The sequence below is a fragment of the Symphodus melops genome (assembly GCF_947650265.1).
Source record: "Symphodus melops genome assembly, chromosome: 8".
NCBI classification, from domain to species: Eukaryota; Metazoa; Chordata; class Actinopteri; order Labriformes; family Labridae; genus Symphodus; species Symphodus melops.
Genome location: NC_136698.1, coordinates 22,382,659 through 22,403,244, shown reverse-complemented (window position 1 = coordinate 22,403,244; position 20,586 = coordinate 22,382,659). Strand labels below are relative to the sequence as shown.

The window sequence follows — 20,586 nt, the reverse complement described above, 5'->3', positions numbered from 1 at the left end:
AACCTTATAGCATATAATTTACGACTCTTTATCAACAGGCCAGACTCTGCTTCGAGTGTAACTTTGGGTCTGGAACGGAGCGTGACTCACAGCAGAGCAAGGGGGTGACAGTGGGGACAAAAATAGCAAAGAGAACTGTTCTCTCCTACAAATTTAAATGGCTGTGGCTCCTCGCAGCCAGCTGGGACTCATGAAATATTGTTTGACTGTTGTAATCCATCACATCTTTTGACACACTGGGATTCGTGTGAGTGTATTTGTATTTGGGTATACAGTGGGGAGTTGGCCTCCGGTGATAAAAGTGGCGGAGAGCCGAGAAGGAGTAACAAAAGAGCTTCAGGGTGATGCTTTATATTTTTACTTTTCAGGTTACAAGTTTATGAATGTTTGTGCTTGGGGTCATAGAATTTATTTGCATTCTGTTATATTTACACTCCATAGTACTAGTACGTCAAAAACTTTTGAAGTAAAATAACATGATGCAAACTAACTTCTGTAGGCTTAGACTGCAGTCCTAAATGAGTTAGAATTATGTGAATCTTTGACATAGAAAGCAAACAAATGGAAATTACATTTTTATTTGTCTGTACTCAGTTTTGAAATCATGTCTTTATGTGTCAATCTGTAGGAATTCCCTTTGAAACACTGGAGCTACTCAATTTCTGGTGTGTTTAGGTGTAAAGTGCAGCACATTCTTCCATGTAAAGGCAGGGTTGGTAGTTTTCCTCAGTTACACTTTTTTTAAGATTTTGGTTGAAATTGTCTTTAAGTGCTGAGAGAAATGCATTGTTTATGTGCTCTAAAAAGGAACAAAGAAAATCTGTCTTAAATTCTTCGACCGACGAAGTATCAATTGAATCAACCAATCAGGCCTTCTTCTCTTCCTGCTTGATCTCTACCCCATGCATGCATGAGCCCAAACTCACAGCTGAATGAAACGTGTGACACAATGCAAGCGATGAGCTGAGGTTCGCTTTTTGACCAATGGTGTTTGTGCTACTTTTAGAAAGTGTGGAATAAATAACTCATTAATACGAGGGTGGTTTTGTAAGATTGGTAATCTCATGATGATCACATGTACAAAGAGAATAGGTGAAAAGAGAAAATGTACAAGGCTGAATAAAGAACTATATTCATACATTAGGCTTTTATCCAAAGTTCAATTGACTAACAGCCTTAAAAGAATAAACCACAAACTTAACTCGTCCCACCTCACAATTCCAATAGCAATAACAACACTTACTCTGAAGCTGTAGGAAATCATTGTTTGCCTGTTCTGAATGATGTGTGATGGAACTGCATGTTCTTCCATTCGTTTGCATTTGTACTCAATTAAAGTATACATGTGGTTTCTGTTCAAACTGTTCTGGATCTCATCATATATATATATATTTTTTTCTCCAAGTGGCTTATTTTTGTGCATTCCCTTTTTATTATCACGTGGGAGATGATTGACAAACTGAATGTTACCCTTATTTTATGATAATGTGTTACAGGGTGCAAACGTAAGCTAGTTCCAACCTGCATTACTCGCTATTTCGACATAACTGCTCCTTGTCCAAGCTTCGATGTCGGCAAAGGCTCGACTCTAAAATTAGGAACTTGTCAGAAGTAGTACAACTATTGACACCTTATTTTAACCGTTTAACAGTTTTCCGAAAATAACCAGTCAACATATCTATTTGTATGCTTGTTTGAGGTTGGAGGTGAGGGAGAATGTAAGAAAATAGGAACTTTATCAAGTGACACATGAGGAACCAGGTCAGAGAATCTCCTTCTCAAGACACTTACTCCATGAGGCCCGAGTGGACGCTTGCCTTTATCACGCTTTGTAGCTTTTCAGCTGTTATGAACATTACAGCACACAGAGTAGTCACAACATTTAAAGCTTTTAAAAAACTCTTTTCATAAAAGACAAAGGTTAATACTTCTGCTTTTGCTTATAGAAAAAGCTTCTTTGTCCTTGATTATCAATTATTGGACAAATAAAACTCTTTATATCAAACACGCCTTTCCTGATTGCACAAGGAAAGGCTTGTTTTGTTTATTTTCAAATACTGAACAGTGTGTGTTCAAAAGAACTGCAAGGTTGGACCAGTTGTTTTTTTTACACATGAAAGATGCCTCTTCTACCAAAATTATATAATGTGACAGCAAATTTATAGAAACAAGTGCAGCACATAAATAACTTTAAATCTTAGCTTCAGCCAGAACAGCCCATAAATGTTTTCCAGTGTTTGAGCTTTAAACCCTGATCGTCTCTTGAAACACTTCTGTCATGGGACAAGAAGGCAATGTGGTCCAGTGAGCAGGTGGGTCCTGAGCAAACAGGGTTCAAGAGGGGAAGGCAGAAAGCAAGACAGGACCAGGGGAAGGGTCAGGGATCCAGCAGGTAAGTTTCAAATCCTCTCTGTAACACTGTCTTAAAGAAAACCCCAAGCAGTCAAGGGGTGAGGCAGAAACCAAGGACTAAGGGCGCGGTCACATTGGCCATCTTTACCATGCCCAAACACACTTCAACCCTAAGGTCCAGTTTGTTTGGCCAGTGTCACTGCTTCGTACTGTGCTCAGGTACGGTACACATGGCTTTAGAACACTTTGGAGAGGTGGGCTTGGGCACGGCACACTTCATGCACGAGCGCAAGCACGCGGGTACACAACGCTGACAGCCTTCGTTATGGAGAAAGCCATATGGCGTTTTATGGCTGTACCTGACTAAAATGACTCAAAATAAGTCACAAAACAGCTGTCATGTTCTCTGTGTTGTTCTCGGATGTAAGGACGCGCACTTGATTGCGCTTCTCTCTTTTGAAAGAAAAAAAACCCAAAAAAAAACCTAATTTAAGGCTGTATCTGATTAAAGTGACTCAAAGTAAGTAACAAAGTCAGTAAAGTAGCTTTCATGTTCTCCGGGTAGTTCTCCGATGTGCAGCCATGGACTCAACTGTACGTCCCTTTTGTTTTTCTTCCTTCAGTCTACCATTTTGTAAATGGACCACGCTTCATTATCACATAAAGCATGCATGTGCTGTATTACAACATTATGTACAAGAGGTTATAACGCTCAGGCACGGTTAGGCCAGCCAAGAATGGCGCAGTGGAGGGCTAATCGTGTTTGAGTTCGGCACGGTACAGATTGCCGATGTGACCGCACTCTAAGAGTTAGAACCTATGGTCAAGGACAGAAACTCTGAGATTACCACACAAAGTGAAATCTGGCAAATAGAGTGCTGGAAAGTCTTGTGAGGAATGAAAAAAGAACAATCTAGTAAAGAGTGAGTGAACAGGAGAAGCTTATGAGGTATGTGTGGATGCCAGGCAGATGTGTCACTGAGAACTGTGTGACGGCCCTCTGGCATGTAAAGTTGTGCCTTCTCTTCGCTCGTGTTGCAGGAACATGTAATTAGTAGGTGTGACTGTCTAATCAGTATTACTGAGAGCATCTTTGCCCAAAGCTCACAGTCACTGTAAACGCTACCAAATTAGGGACCAGGGCCGGATCCGAGTATGCTTGATTTCAAAGTTTAGTTCATTTGATCAGTGTGAACACAAACATAGTAAAACCGTAGCGTACTTGTGTCCCGTGCCCAAGTCCGCTTGAAGAGGTCGTCTTGGCCACGATTCATGTGTACTTGAGTCCGGTTTCCAGAAGATGTAAATTCAACGGTGCTCAAGTAAGGAAGTTGACCACTGTATGACATCATTCTGATCCACTCCTGTCACTTTAAAAACCGCCGCGCAGCACAGGCCAATTATGTCCACTGAGCTGCATGGTACTGTAAGTGTGGCAGTAGGAAGACCATCGTTAATGGCGTCCCAAAAATAACAAAAAACATCACCAGTGAGCACGATGCATACAGTCTGTTAATGGTTTCCATGGTTGCTTACTCTCCTTTCTGTTGTTTGGCGAATATAATAACCAGACATGTCTATACTTCCACCTGTTGTATCGGAATGTGTACGTAAACAAAACGATGTTACTAATGTGGACACAGACCAGTGGGGGAGGGGGGAGCAATCGTGCTGTGAAAACGTCTGTTGTCTTCTCAGAGTATTTCTTTGCGTGCGCCTTGTTTGGTTGATTTCTTTTCCATTCAACACGTCCACAATGCACTCGCCACACAACCACTCATTTACAATACTGACATCCAAACATTATCCCTTTTGCAATTGAATGAAACATTTTTCAATAAATGAGCATGATTCCGTGTTATTTTGGTGTCTCTCCAGTTTTTACCAATACCTTTGAGTCGGTCATGACAAATGGTAGGAAAGCACGAAACTGTGTCATGGAACAACAAACCGTCTGCGCATGCACATACAAATGCAAATTTTAACCATAACAAACATCCCATTAAGAGACAGACATCTCTGGAGGCAGAAATAAACCTAAGTAAGGATCAATGGCTGAGGCCAAAGCATACAGAAAGAAGAACAAATTAAATCATGTAAGAACTTAGATGCGTCAGAAAAGTGTCAACGCTACAACTCTCGCTCCTTTATGTTTTCATAAACGTCAAGAAAAGAAGTCAATGTCTCGTATTCATTCTGTTGCAGTGCATTAAAACATACTTATCCACTTATCATCCTCAAATGTTCTACACATGTAATCATATTAATAACTTATAGACCATATTCATGTAAACAAAACACCCTACTGTGCACAAACAAGGAACAACTTCCTAACTTATCCTCTTCCACATGCATTGGGGTCATACGTACTCGTTCTAAATTTAACGAAGTCAATGCATTATGAAATGCAAATAATATGCATAATGCATACACTGTACATGCTATGTGCATCAATGCATGTTCTACATGCCTCCTTATCAAAGCAACCATGTTAACGCATGTCTTATAGCTCCCAGCTTTTAAATAAAGGTCAACTAGGTTGAAATTTAACAAAATTATTTGGGGCAGCTTTTGCTTTAAGCCTTACTTTGAATTATGCAAACACATGTTGGTACATTAAAAACACAGTTACTATTCCAACTCCTGTCATGAAGCATTGTGTGCAGTACACTGTTGAGGAAGGAAAACATGTACAGTCCTTTTTGCATGCTAGGCGGATTTCTAAATTGCCGACATAGCTCACTGGAGGGGTTTCAGGATTCAAGCGAAGTATCTTGGTGGATTGTAAGCAACGGAGCTCTACACACTACAAAAACTATATGGCAAAGATCACTTACTAACGGTCCAATGAGGACCGACGGCCGACAATCTCCTTGGTGTATCAGTGCCTTTAAACTGGGTAAATTACAAACATGTGTTTGTCTTCACTGGCATGACCTCAAACTGGTGTATGGAGCAGAAACATAAATTCAAACTAAAGCAGTTATTATCTCTTGTAGCTCAAAGTAGCCAGGAACATGGGTCACTGAGACGCATATAGTAAAAAATAAATGCTAAAAATAAATAGTTGGTTAATAAGTAAATGTTGAGTACTTATTCTTTCTTGGAAAGCAGCTGGCATTTTGAAAAGCATAGACCCAAATGTGATGGGCATATTTCAGGCCTGCTGGTGTTTCAGCAGTTAAGCTTGCCAGCTAGCTCCGCCAATAGTGTTAAAAGCCCTCAATATCCAAAATAACCATGATGCAGAAATGAGTTTCATCATTATCTCTGATGTGACTTACCAAAGACTGTATATAGAACATGGACCTTAAGTCTCATTTACATCAACTATTTGTTTCTGAAGAAGCATTTTGAAGCCCAATTGTGACGGTACTACAGTATATTGAAAATACTAACTTTAACCTACACTCAATCTAGAAACAGGCAAAGGGGCTGAACAGAGGCAAGGCTGAAGCATCTTGATAAACACCTACTGTATAATGCGTTCACCTGTCAAATGACAAATCAACCACGTCCCTGACTGCTTCTGAAGGATGAGTTATGAAAAAAATCCTCCTCCATTATGTGTGTGCTAATAAACAATACATGCCAATATTTTTTTTTAATTGGACCTAATGGCCATCCCTTGGCTTTTGCAGCAAACCTCAAGTGGACAACCAGGGAACTGCAGTTTGAGGGAGGATATTTTGGAAGAAAGATTGTCATTCCTATAGCAGCGTTCAGAAACCCTGATTGATTTCAAGACATCTTTAAGCTGTAGTGACTATTCTTGGTGGTCCACCAACTCGCGAAGACACTTTTATCCTCTTTTCATGTGTCGCTCTCTGTAGTTCTCACATTTTGAAGTCACAGTGCAGGGTTCATAAAAGTGGACACCTTCACTCTGGACTTCTAATTGAAGAAAAAACTGGAATTCTTATGACTTGCTAGCGAGATATACCCAATTAAAACTCAAAATCCACATCCAATTAGGGACACACAAATGTAGAAAATAATTATCCATTTATTCACACACATTTCCTTTTAAAGTAATACCCACCATTGACAACAGACAGCTCTCCCTTTCTTTGGTGCAGCAGAGGCGGATCCAGTTAGGCTGGCTGCTGAGCACTACGAGTGCGGTAAATGAATGGAGATTTATGTCAGATCAGACTAGACCAAAGGCAGTTTTATATGAAAAACAGAAAAGAAAGGAGAACAGTGATTAAAAAAGTTGAACAAAAGGTTTTTTGGGGGGGGGGTTTCAATTGGCTCTGCTTGTTTGATCTGAGTCCCCTCCAAGACTGCCAGTCATGAATAGAGCAGAGCTCCACACCGGCTGTGGAGAATCCATTAAATATCACTGGTCCTCTGCCGCAGGGGGCTGCTAAAACACCCAGAGACTATAACACTCACACACATTCCCACTCACACACATCCCACACACACTATTACAAGCATTTCTACTCATACACCCACACACGGCTTTTTCACATCCCAAAAAATACATGCTCGTCCTTAAATAGATCCCCGAAAAACACTTCCATCACCACCCACTTACTGTATGTGTGGACTACTCGTGAGGATACATACACAAGCATACAACATACAACCACAGACGCACACACACATCCTGTGCCCTTGTCTACACTTGTACTTTCAGGCATGATCACATCCACAAAAAATCTGCCCACTCAAACACTTCACAAATATGTGAGAGAGAAAGCAACATTTTAAGGAAATTAAGTTCTTCATGAAAGCTCTGAAATGGGAGCCTCTGACTTGTTAAACACTGACTAATGAAACACAAGATGAATTTTGTTGGAACACACCTGGTCAGGGGTCAAAGTCCGACTAGCTCTGCCTTTCTTCCTTAATGTAATTTCGGGGTTGTTTAAACAGGCATTCAGACATTGTTGGTGGATTCTCAGTCTTCTCGGATAAATGCTTATCTTGTGTCAAATGTACATAGCTTGTTTTTATACCATGGTTAAAATATTACAGTCAGATAACTTAGTTGGTTAGATTTGTTTTCAATGCAGAAATTTGAGGCGTGATGACAAAACAACCGCAGTCGGAGTTACTTCTGATGTTCTCCATACATTGCAGCCTCTGTCACCTGTGTGTGAATGTGTAGGTGTGACACACGTTGTGAAAGAAGTGTAAGACGAGAAAAGGTGCTATAAATTCTCAAGTCCATTTAGCTTTTAGTCCATTTACCATAGACGGTAAACATTACTCCTTTGGAGGCTCATCGGCAGCAGCCGCCATGCTGGAAATCCTGTCTCATCCTAACTTTCAGTCAATCTAACATGCTAAAGCAGGTTTCAAGCCTGAAACGCTACACCAAACCCAACTGTCAATCATGTCAGCTACACGCCAGACTACCCATATTAGGTATTTTTTTCAAAATCAAAACAGAGAAAATGAAATGAAATGAAAATCCAACATACACGGTGTGCCAGTGAAGACAATGACTAATCAGATCTGTTTTGTTTTTTTGTACCAGGCTGTAAACGTGACTTCTGGTGTTCCTGGACCCTCGACGACCTCCAAGACCAAGATTAGAAGTTAGGTTAAATTGACATCACCCCGTGATATTAAGATTATCCATCCTATACTATTGTGTTTCAGTTTTGTAAGGATTGTGCTTGTGAATGATAGCCTCAAGTGCTGAAAAATACAAGATGAGTTTGTCACCTTACTTTTTCTCAAACTCTTTTGTCCTTTGTCTTGTTTAAAATTGTAAGGTGTTCATATTTTATTGTGTACATGCCAGCCTTGCGCCTGCAACCACTGCCATTAACCCACCCACAATCCTAACACACACCAAGAATTATTTATCATGTCTCACTATCACACACATACACACTTCAAAAACTATTTATTTCACTGTTCTATTCCTCCTCCTCTTCTTTCCCTCCATCTGCCGCCTCTCTGTATTTTTAACCAGCAGAGATAAAAGCTCTCCCCCACCTGTTTTCTGGCCGCACAGGAGCCGCTCCAAACAAAGCATTGAGGAGTGTCTTCACGTTTCACTAAGTCAGATTTATAACTTCAAGACGTTTATAATGCCACCTGGAATTAAATTTAATACATATTTAATAACTACAATAAAGAACCCCAAAATATGTCACAAGCAGCCTTTTTCTGATGACACACAGCTCATGGGAGTATTAACACTAAAGCAGAAGGAAAGGACACTTGGAGATGAGTTGTAGGAAGATGATGTCCAATCCTTTATTATAAAGCAGCTGTTATTAAAACAATTGTGATTTATTGTGATATATTGCCATAACCTGAAGCCAAAGAGAGAAATCGGAGATTATGATGCTAAATTAAAGTAGAATAAAATGATTCAACTGTTTTCCAACATGATGAATTCAATTGTGTTCAGCAAATAGCACAAAACGCAGTTTGTGTTTAGACATGGAGCTCTTTTTGGCAGCATCCACCTTTTCCATGTCTAGTTCGTCATCCTTCGTGCTACTGGCACGGCAGTTGAGTAGGTTTAAAGGACTATAGCCACTGAACGGCAGTGCAGCTATTCTAAAAGTTAAAGTGTCATCAAAGAATAAACAACAAAAGAATAAAGTGTCAAGATGTTAGTGCAAAGTTAAAATACAAAATGACAAAGTTAGATACATGGTGCATGTCCCTGCATCATATACTGTTATCACCTACAGTAAATTGGATATAGCCTTGTAAAAGTCTGAAATGTAACAATTAGCGAAATATAATAAAAAAAAAAAAGTAACAAAACCCAAAATGTAATAACTGGTCGATGATGTAACAAAATACTGAACCCAAAACGTAGTAACTTTTTGCCCAAAATGTAACTGCTTGTTATGTTTTGGGTTTAGTATTGTTACATTATCAACCATTTATTACAAATTCAGGTTGTCTGGTCGCCTACTTTTTGGATGAACACTTTTTATTAGAAGTGTCTCTTATATGATGTTTTCCTCATTTTGATATGGCAAAACTTCTAGGATACCTGTGCTTCAAGAATTTGCCATCTCCTTTACCAAAAGTTTCCAATTCATTTTGTAGGAATTCAAAAAAACTATTAGGGTAAGGAATTGATGTGAAGCAATGTCCAACAGTATTTAATGTTCTATATCTTAAGACTAGTAAATCATTATTACCAATTAAAAAGGTAATTCTACTTTTCCATTTGTGTTTTGGCTGGATTAGGAGGATTTTTTAGCTCTGATGTAATGAACCTCACATGCAGCGCCTTTCGTCATCTCATCACTGATGTGCAAAGTTGCTAAGTAGGTGCATCTTTCATGCCAATAAAGTGTCTTTGAATTGAATTGATAGAGGGGAGAGAGTGGGGGGAAGACATAGGGGTACAATGAGGGACACGGTGATGAAGAAACAGATAGAGGCTACAGGCAGGTATAATAATCAGTCAGCTCTCCTTCTCAGGTCATAATCTATCCATTAGTCTCAGACAGGGAAGCATAACCACTCAATCTAAACCATAATGGGACAGTGCGTACATGCTTAGAAAGAGCCAGTGAACCCAGAGCCACTGAGTTATTGCCTTAGTGGTGCAATGAATGAGACTTTAAGTTGGCGTTGTAGGTGATCGTGAACACATGTGATGGAGAGTGTCTCTCTGGTTTAATCTTTTTCACTCTGAGAACTTAGTGTGTGAAGGGTGATAGAACATGGTAAATAGATTTATTTTGAGCTCAAGCTTGAAAATTCAATTTTGTACACTCGGGATTTCTTTGTTAAAAATCCTAAACTTCAGCAAAATTCGTGTTTCCTTTGACTCTTTTCATAAACCACACTTTCTAAAGAGACTCCTGTCCTTGGTGGATGCAAAACCAAAGTAAGTTTTTGAAAACAAAAACCCCCCATGCAAGCTAAATGTGTCAAAGCCTCTGTTGTGCATCCTCTTTCAAAGGTCATCTTAATATTCAAGGACAGGAGCCTTAGCACGCTCTGAGACTGTGACTGAATAAGCTTATTTTGGTCCACAAGGCCCAAGAGGTGGTGCAGAATGCTAAAACGCAAAATATTTGGTGATGTAAATTTATACAGAGTTCAATTCAGACCTTGACTAAAGTGATGCGCTCTTTATTAACGATGCAAGATGAACACTTTGGGGCGATAAAAATGTAAATCACTTTTTGTTACCCGGGCTACGTCCCTAAATTTTAACATGTTCTTGTATCGACAACGTCCATTTTGTGAGGTTTCAGTTCTGTTTTGTTTGTTCTGTGTGAGTTGTCTTTTCTCCCCCTCCCTTCTCTGGTCCTTTTTTCCCTCTGCAGGTATGTGAGTGGCAGGGGGTGTGGCTGGCTCCTCCAGGCAGCAGACGAGGCACACCTGTCTCCCATCTAATCAACCCCTCCATATAAACCTGGCTGTCACCCTACTCCTGTGCCAGATAATTCCGTATTACTCGGTAGTGGTCACGTATTGCCTTCCAGCATATTGTTTGATAACCTCTTGTGGTTTTTGTGCTCTCGTTTTTTGGAACAGTTGGACTGATCGTATGTTTTTCCTTTTTTCTAGTTTTTGGTGTGCCTCCTGGATCGTTGAGCCAGCCAGCCTCCGGCCTTCACTGCCTGCTCTTTTGTTTGGAACATTAAATATCTTTTGGTTAAACCACTTGTGTTCGTCTCTGTCTCTGCATTTTGGGGTCCGCCTAAAAACAAAACCTAACAGAATTATCTGGCCAAAATGGACCCCGCAGAGACTGAAGGACTTAAGCAGGCTTTATCCTCCCAAGGAGTTTTAGTGGGGCGGCATGAGACTGCTCTGGGAGAGATTATGGCTACACTCCAAACCCTTTCCACAAATGTGGCACAGCTCGGCAGCCATCTTGACCAGGTTTCTACTCACCTTGCCACGCACCCAGCACCTGCATCAACTCCTGCTCCTACACCACCTCCAGCACCTGCGTCAGCGTCTCCTAGTATCCAATCCGGATACCCCCGTGAACCTTTCATTCCAACGCCAGTCAGGTATTCAGGAGTGTTAGGGTCATGTGGTCAGTTTCTCCACCAGTGCTCGCTTGTGTTTGATCAGCAGCCACTGACTTACTCCTCTGATAGAGCTAAAGTAGCTTTTGTGATGAGTTTGTTGTCTGAGAAGGCTTCCGCCTGGGCGGTAGCACTAGACAACAGTAAGTCACCGGTCTGTTTGTCTTTTCAGTTATTTTCCGCGGAGATGCGTAAGGTGTTCGACCATCCACTACAGGGGAAAGAGGTCAGTAATCGACTTCTTGCCCTACGTCAGGGTTCAGGGACGGTGTCTTCGTACTCCATTGATTTCCGCATTCTCGCAGCAGAGAGCGGCTGGAACGAGAAAGCCTTACAAGGCGTTTTCTTTAGGGGTTTAAATGAAGTTCTTAAAGATGAGTTGGCAGCCCGTGACGAAACCACTTCATTAGAAGATTTAATTTCGCTAGCTATTCGTTTAGATAATCGCCTCAGTGAGAGACGTAGGGAGAGAGAGGCTAGGCGTAGAGTCTCCTCACCCTTCTCAAGAACCCCGCCTTCTGATCGACAATGGAGACCTTCACATCACTCCTTCTCATCGGAGCCGTCATCCTCCGAGACCTCTCCGCCTGCAGACTCGACTCTTCTCAGCTCTGAAGAACCCATGCAGCTGGGGAGGATGAGACTCTCCCGTGTTGAGAGACAACGTCGCCTTCAACAGGGTCTGTGCATCTACTGCGGTCAACATGGCCACCAGGTACGCCTCTGTCCAGCGGTGCCAAAAGAGCAGGCTCATCAGTCTCAGAGGGGGCGCTGGTGAGCCACACGGCAGACTTTTCGTCCCCCTCAAAACGACTGCAGCTCAGAGGTACTGTCTCCTGGGGTCAGACCTCAGTTTCTCTCAAGATTCTGGTGGATTCTGGAGCAGATGACAATTTTATTGACTCTCGTTTTATTTCCCAGCACCGCTTACCTTCTGAGCCCCTTCCCAGACCTAAGAACGTGTTCGCTCTCGACGGTAGACTCCTCGCTCGCATTACTCACCACACGGGTCCGATTACCTTGGTTACGTCTGGTAATCATCATGAGACCATTTCTTTGTATATTATTTCATCACCCACTTCACCACTTGTGTTAGGTCTCCCTTGGCTGCAGCTCCACTGCCCACACATAGACTGGGCTACACTTACTATCACTAATTGGAGCCTTTTCTGCCATTCTCATTGCCTACACTCTGCGATACCTACCACAACCACTACCACACCTAGTCCTCCTAAACCAGTTGATCTCTCGTCCATTCCCTCTGAATATCACAACCTCCAGGAGGTTTTCAGTAAGGATCGCGCATTATCACTGCCGCCACACAGACCTTATGACTGTTGTATTGACCTTCTACCCGGCGCGCCTCTACCATCCAGCAGGCTGTACAACCTCTCCAGACCTGAGAGGGAGGCCATGGAGAGGTATATTACAGACTCGTTAGCGACCGGACTAATCCGCCCTTCATCCTCTCCTGTAGGGGCAGGATTTTTCTTTGTTGAAAAGAAGGACAAGACTTTGCGGCCCTGTATAGACTATAGGGGACTTAACGACGTCACCGTTAAGAATAAGTACCCTCTTCCCCTCATGGACTCTGCTTTCGGCCCCCTCCACCAGGCCACCGTGTTCTCTAAGTTGGACCTCCGAAACGCCTACCACTTGGTGAGAATCAAGGAGGGCGATGAGTGGAAGACTGCTTTTAATACACCACTGGGGCATTTTGAGTATCTTGTGATGCCTTTTGGGTTAACTAATGCCCCTGCCGTCTTCCAGGCACTCATTAATGACGTTCTCCGCGACATGCTCAACAGATTTGTGTTCGTTTACCTGGATGACATTTTGATTTTTTCCCAGTCGCTTCAGGAGCATGTCCAGCATGTAAATCTTGTGCTGCAGAGACTATTAGAGAACAGACTCTATGTAAAGGCTGAGAAGTGTGAGTTTCATGTGTCCTCAGTTAGTTTTCTTGGTTTTATTGTGGAGAAGGGGCAAATCAAGACCGACCCTGCCAAGGTCCAGGCAGTGGCCGAATGGCCCACTCCTACAACAAGAAAGCAACTTCAAAGATTCCTAGGGTTTGCCAATTTCTATCGTAGGTTTATCCGCGATTATAGTAGAGTTGCTACACCACTGACCAAACTAACCTCGGTGAAGGTTCCTTTCGTTTGGTCTTCTGCAGCAGAAGGGGCTTTTGTTAAGTTAAAGAGTTTGTTTTCGTCAGCCCCCGTTTTATCTCACCCTGACCCCTCTGGTCAGTTTGTTGTGGAGGTTGATGCCTCGGACTCTGGAGTGGGGGCTGTTCTCTCCCAACGCTCTGCCGCGGATCAGAAGTTGCATCCCTGCGCATTCTTCTCCCGACGTCTCACCCCAGCTGAGAAGAATTACGATGTGGGGAACCGGGAGCTCCTGGCAGTCGTGTTGGCTCTGCAGGAGTGGCGGCACTGGCTGGAGGGTTCAAATCATCCCTTTGTGGTATGGACAGACCACAAGAACCTGTCTTACCTTCGTTCTGCCCGCAGGCTTAATTCACGCCAGGCCCGCTGGGCTCTGTTCCTGGGACGCTTCAACTTCACACTCACCTACCGCCCAGGTTCTAGGAACGTGAAGCCTGACGCACTGTCTCGGCAGTTTTCACCACCGGTTGAGGAGGTCGCGGAGGAAACCATCCTGCAGTCCTCTTGTGTGGTTGGGGCTGCCCGTTGGGACGTTGAGAGGTTGGTCCAGGAGGCCCAAGAACATCACCAGCCCCCTGTGGATTGTCCGCCTGGTCAGCTGTTCGTACCTCCGGCTGCTAGGTCAGAGGTTCTTCAGTGGGGACATGCATCGAAGATCGCCTGCCATCCAGGTTTTCATCGGACCCTGAGCCTCCTACGACAACGCTTCTGGTGGCCGTCCATGTCAGCAGACACTAAGGAGTACGTGTCAGCCTGTTCAGTTTGCGCCCGCAGTAAGGCGTCACACCGTGCTCCAGCTGGCCTGCTTCGTCCTCTCCCTACACCTCACAGGCCATGGTCCCACATTGCCTTGGACTTTGTCACAGGTCTGCCTCCGTCGGAAGGTAACACAACCATTCTGACAATTGTTGATAGATTCTCGAAGATGTCGCATTTTGTTCCTCTGACCAAGCTGCCTTCTGCCCTGGAGACAGCCTCTCTGCTCACCCTGCATGTTTTTAGACTTCATGGCATACCGCAGGACATTGTTTCGGACAGGGGTCCACAGTTCTCCGCGCAGGTGTGGAAGGCTTTTTGCCAGGCGTTGGGGGCGTCGGTCAGCCTGTCCTCCGGGTACCACCCTCAGACCAACGGCCAGACGGAGCGGACTAACCAGGACTTGGAATCGGCACTTCGTTGCGTCACTGGCCAGTTTCCTGCTTCCTGGTCCACCCATCTCTCCTGGATCGAATACGCCCACAACTCCCTGGTGTCATCTGCCACAGGTATGTCCCCCTTCATGGCAGCTAATGGATTTCAGCCTCCCCTCTTTCCAGCACAGGAGGCAGAAGTAGCTGTTCCGTCGGTTCAGGGGCATCTACAACGGGCACGACGGATCTGGCGCGCAGCCAGAGCTGCACTCACCCGGACTGCGTTGCAGAACCAGAGGTTTGCGGATCGTCACCGCACTCCGGCCCCGGATTACCAACCCGGCCAAAAGGTATGGCTATCCGCTCGGGACCTTCCACTCCAGGTGGAGTCCCGGAAATTGGCACCCAGATACATTGGCCCTTATGAGATCGAGCGGGTTCTTAATCCCTGTGTGGTTCGTTTAAGACTTCCCCCCTCGTTGAAGGTTCATCCTTCATTTCACGTGTCACTCCTGAAGCCTGTCAACTCCAGCACTCTCTGTCCTCCGGCCGAACCCCCTCCTCCCCCCCGGATTATTGACGATCACCCGGCTTTTTCAGTCCGGCAACTGTTGGATGTGCGTAGGCGAGGCCGAGGCTTCCAGTTTTTAGTTGACTGGGAGGGTTATGGGCCAGAGGAGCGCTCATGGATTTCTCGCGCCCTGATATTGGACCAGTCTTTGATTACTGATTTTTACAGCCGGTTTCCAGACAAGCCTGGTAGGCCGCCAGGTGGCGTCCCTTGAGGGGGGGGTACTGTGAGGTTTCAGTTCTGTTTTGTTTGTTCTGTGTGAGTTGTCTTTTCTCCCCCTCCCTTCTCTGGTCCTTTTTTCCCTCTGCAGGTATGTGAGTGGCAGGGGGTGTGGCTGGCTCCTCCAGGCAGCAGACGAGGCACACCTGTCTCCCATCTAATCAACCCCTCCATATAAACCTGGCTGTCACCCTACTCCTGTGCCAGATAATTCCGTATTACTCGGTAGTGGTCACGTATTGCCTTCCAGCATATTGTTTGATAACCTCTTGTGGTTTTTGTGCTCTCGTTTTTTGGAACAGTTGGACTGATCGTATGTTTTTCCTTTTTTCTAGTTTTTGGTGTGCCTCCTGGATCGTTGAGCCAGCCAGCCTCCGGCCTTCACTGCCTGCTCTTTTGTTTGGAACATTAAATATCTTTTGGTTAAACCACTTGTGTTCGTCTCTGTCTCTGCATTTTGGGGTCCGCCTAAAAACAAAACCTAACACATTTAGCCTGAGAGTTATTTGATATCTCGATCCGCAAACCTACAGTGGATCACAACCAGCTTTCCCTAGTCGAGGTTCTGACCATACAAACAGAAAGCACACCAAATGTTCCTTTTTTACAGAACCCGAAATATAAGCGTAGTTCACAGAACCGCATGTGAATAATTGATTACCCTTAAAATGTTTCTGATATGTTTTTTTTTCTGTTTGAAAGAAATGCTGGCTTGGGGAGGACGAAGAAGTTTCTCTGCAAATAAGAGCTTTGCACTAAATAAACGAATGCTGCCTGACAAACTCAAACATTATAAAGACGATGACGTGTTCAGATGTAATGCTGTTTCCAAATGTTTGGGATGGACTCAACCTCAGTGGTTTAGAGGTTGATACTTTTTTTTCTCTTTTTTTTTTCAGATAGAACTGAAAATAAAAAGTTCATTCTGTGTTGTACTTTAACCAGCAGCGGTCAGCAGCCTCTACACACCGGTGCTGAGTTCTCATGTTTGTGTGTTGGCTCCCTATCTGTTGTGTGGGGCGAGCTGACTCGTGATGCTAAATAGCCTGTAGGTGTTTTTAAACATGAGTCAGCAACATAAAAAAAGGCCGGCTACCTAATGTAATGAATTTTAACTTCTATAAAATTAGTTCTTAAACAGACCAGACAACAGTTCTGAGCGAGACCCCAGGACAAACATGAAAAGAAAAAAGGTTTAAAAGGAAAGAAGAAAAAGAAGAAGAAAGTCTCGAAGCAGTGACAGTGGAGGTTATGTAAGATAAAGGGATGCCGTTGAACATAGGACTCAGGGTGACTGTGTGCTAAATTTATGAGGAAGATTAATATGTTCAGTGTAACACATGGACCAACACTATAGCGCTCTTACAGTTTAATCATGTATGTGGTTTGTATGTGAACATGTCAAGAAAAATCCTGCATAAGTGTTTTTGTATGCTGAAGGGCTAAGTGCAAACTCTGCATGTGTGTGTGTGTGTGTGAATACCTGTGAATGTGTGCACAGCATGTCATTTCAATTTGTGTGCATTAGGTATTTATGCTCAAGGTGATTGGCTAGATGGCACAGATGAGTTATGCCTCTCCATAAATGTCCAAAATAGCCGCCACAGACCACACACACACACACACACACACACACACACACACACACACACACACACACACACACACACACACACACACACACACACACACACACACACACACACACACACACACACACACACACACACACACACACACACACACACACACACACACACACACACACACACACACACACACAAGCTATAAAGGCACATTGGATTGCTCCATCCAGAAACCATGAGTTTGAAACTTGTTGAATGTAATATCCCAAATGTCAAAAACCTGAATAATCCTGCAGGGAATTGTTCAAATCTCTTAATTAAAATACATATTTACTTTATTTTCAAATGTATTCTTTCAGATTTAAATGTGTTTGAAATCAGTCTTTGTCCTTGCAATATGTGGGTTTGGGGGGCTCAGCAGCTAAACACAAAGCTAGTACAGACACATATTTGCAGTGTTAAGCCAATTTGATCTATCCTAGCATGTCGAGGCACATTCGTAAATAAAATTATCCTGGAACTCTGGAGTGAACTTTTCAGTTTTATTTCCATTATATAATTTCTTTATCAATTGGTGCAGACCAAAATGACTTAGGATACTACGATCAATCAGATCAACTAAACAGTGATGGACATTTCACTTTGCAATTTGAAATCTTATTTTTTTTATCTGCTGCAGTTCATGACTAATATTATTTGGGTGTCATTCACCAATATCTTAAACATAACGTCTTACATTTTTGGAGTGACATATTTAATTGGTTTTCCAAACAAACCAGCCAGACTTCAACATCAGCAATATTTGGCAACTCCAACTTGACGAGGACCTTTCCCTCCCATCAACAGCAGGCTCTTAATGCAGGCATGCATTAAGAGCAGCTAAGAAATTGGTATTGCTTAACTGTCTACAACCCCCTTCATGTTTCAAAAGATGGCTTCATGAAATGCTTCTCGTTGCTCAGGTGGAGCAGATTTGTTTTAGCAAAAAGAACTCTCATGGTTATCATTAAGTTGTGGAAACCTTTACTGACTATGCAAGATAAGAGTTAACTGTATGCATTGATGGTATGTTCTGCTATGTTATGTTTATATTTTGTTTTGATGGACTCCCACCCATATATGTGTTTTTTGTTTTGTTGTTTGTTTTCTACCCAGGACTATTCTTCTTTAACATTCTCTTTGCTGGCTACTGGCAGCTTTGGACATCTAGTTGGGTGCTACAACTAGTGTATTACTGCTTGGTGAGCTTGTCTATCCTGTGTGTGTGTGTGTGTGTGTGTGTGTGTGTGTGTGTGTGTGTGTGTGTGTGTGTTTGTGTGTGTAGGTGTGTGTGTGTGTGTGTGTGTGTGTATTGTATAAAAAGCTAGAAATAAAGTAATGGCGCCGGTGGAGCACAGGACTCCTCACAGAGAAGAAACATTAGAAGGGGTTTAGTGAAGGTACTCCTGCAGCAGGTCAGCAGCAAACAAGCTGTTCCTTAAGCAATGTGAGTGGATACACAAGGAACACACAAAAACACGCATGGGATGCACTGTGTGAACTGAAGAGTCATGTTTTCTTTCTTTTAACAGACCATTCTGATTTGTTTTCTTATTAAAAATGTACTTAATATTTTATTGATTATGAAACAAAATACTGTGATGTAAATTCTTAAAATATTACACAACTGCAGATTTTAATTAAATGCAATGACCGGCCTGAGGCGGTCAGCGTGTTTTAAATTCTTACCGAACAACAAAAAAAAAAAACATCAGTGAATTCCAGAATCTTCTTTAAAAAATCGTAAGTAGGATTTACAAACAGATAAATAAACGATAAGGAATAAGGCCCAATGACTACTAGAACCTTACAAATAGTGGTTGTTGTAATTGGTCTCTTGAATTAAGGATCCTGAAAACAATGAGACAGCCTAATTATAAGATATGATAATTACCTTTGAGTTTGTTTTGAACATCCAGGGCAATGTCCAGAGGGTAGAACGGCAGCACAGGATCACCAACCAGACGGAGAATGGCTTCTGCGGTCATCTGCAAAGACACGACAAACATACAAAAAAAACAAGTTAGATATATTCTACTGCAGTGATGAACCAGATCATGCAGATGTAAGCACAGACCAACAATCTCACTGTTTGTGATAAAGTGAATGAAACAGTTACAGTGTTCAGTCCTTCAGAAGTTTCAGAGAATTATTCCTTCGAATGTTAAACTTAGATCTGAAGCTAGTTACTTTGTTGAACTCACAGCTTCACAGTTGACAACGAATGAACTTGATCTGAAGACACTTAGGTCAGGGTTTCCCAAACTTTTCAGCCTGTGACCCCTAGGTGTTAGAGACTGGGGACCCCCATTGACCCTGGAACTAGTTCAAACATTTGTCATTGCGGACAGCCAAGCGCATTATTGGGCGTCTCCAAACACTGGCATTAGAACACCACACAATAGCCCAAACACCATCTCACACACACACACACAAACAAAAGAAAACAGATGGATAATAATTATATGCAGATTTATCTGTTTTTATGTGTCTTTGGATTATTGTTGTTAATGCTGCTGGACTGCGCTTTTATTTTGAAAGTCTTGAATGTATAGATTTTTGCATAAATCATTCAACCATTATTTTCTGTCCAACTTTGACTCTTCCAAACGTCTCCTCACTTTTTAAATCTTCTTGTCATTTTGGAGAAAAAAAACAGTGTTTTTTTAAAAATATTGTATATAATTCTATTTACCGGTACTATTTTTGTCAACACATTAAGTACTTCAAGTGTCTTGGATCTGGTGCATTGTGTTGAGTGGATCTAAAGATGTGCGTTCAGAAACAACTGTAATGTGACTCAGTTCTTTATCCCTCTTCAGTCGCGGTTTCTCCTTCAAGGACGTGTCCCGTATAATGCAAACGACAGCAATTTATCAAAACAAATGTGAACATGTGTACGGGAGTAACAATAACAAAATATACAACACCTATATGCTCGAGCTTGTTTGGAGCATCTTTCATTTATGTTCCTCTGGAGTTTGATTGGTACTTAGGAAGACGCTGCATTTCAAACACTCAAATCCATGCTGTGTATTCTTCCCTCACCCCGATGCAGGCCCTCGGATCTGATTATGCAGCGCACATCTTTGGTTCCAGTTTGTAAATTGAAAATCTAAGACTCCGTGGGACATTGTGCTTTACATGCTGATTAGACAACAGCTGTAATGAGAGATGGGAGGGGGAAAAAAAACTCAAACACCTTTGGCTGCAGTGAGAGCAAACATTTATGGAGAGCCCTGCTTGTTGGCACCACATACTGAGCAGCATTGTCCAAATCCCAGAGTGTGTGTCTGGCTCTGCTCTCACAGTGAAGTGTCTGTCATCTTATTGCAAACAGTGTCACAGATTCGGCCACTCTCAGCAGGTGAAGCATTTGGCGAGGCTTCAACTTGGATTTTTATAGGAGTGTAACTTCACTGCAGCTCAATGTTTGGAGCAGATACTCGGTATGAAATCACAGCTGGGATCATTGACGTATCGATCCTCTTCTTCCACAACCAGAGTCTATCATTCTCAAAGGAAATACAG

The 20,586-nt window shown here is 42.8% G+C and overlaps 1 protein-coding gene across 1 annotated transcript in view; it reads right to left on the bottom strand.

The window, feature by feature from the left end:
* Window positions 1-20,586, bottom strand: part of naaladl2 (N-acetylated alpha-linked acidic dipeptidase like 2) — a 539,711-nt gene that overhangs the window by 15,848 nt on the left and 503,277 nt on the right. The window contains exon 15 of the mRNA XM_079350063.1: window positions 18,950-19,043. Coding sequence (XP_079206189.1) covers window positions 18,950-19,043 — 94 coding nt within the window. The remainder of the gene's footprint in view (window positions 1-18,949; window positions 19,044-20,586) is intronic.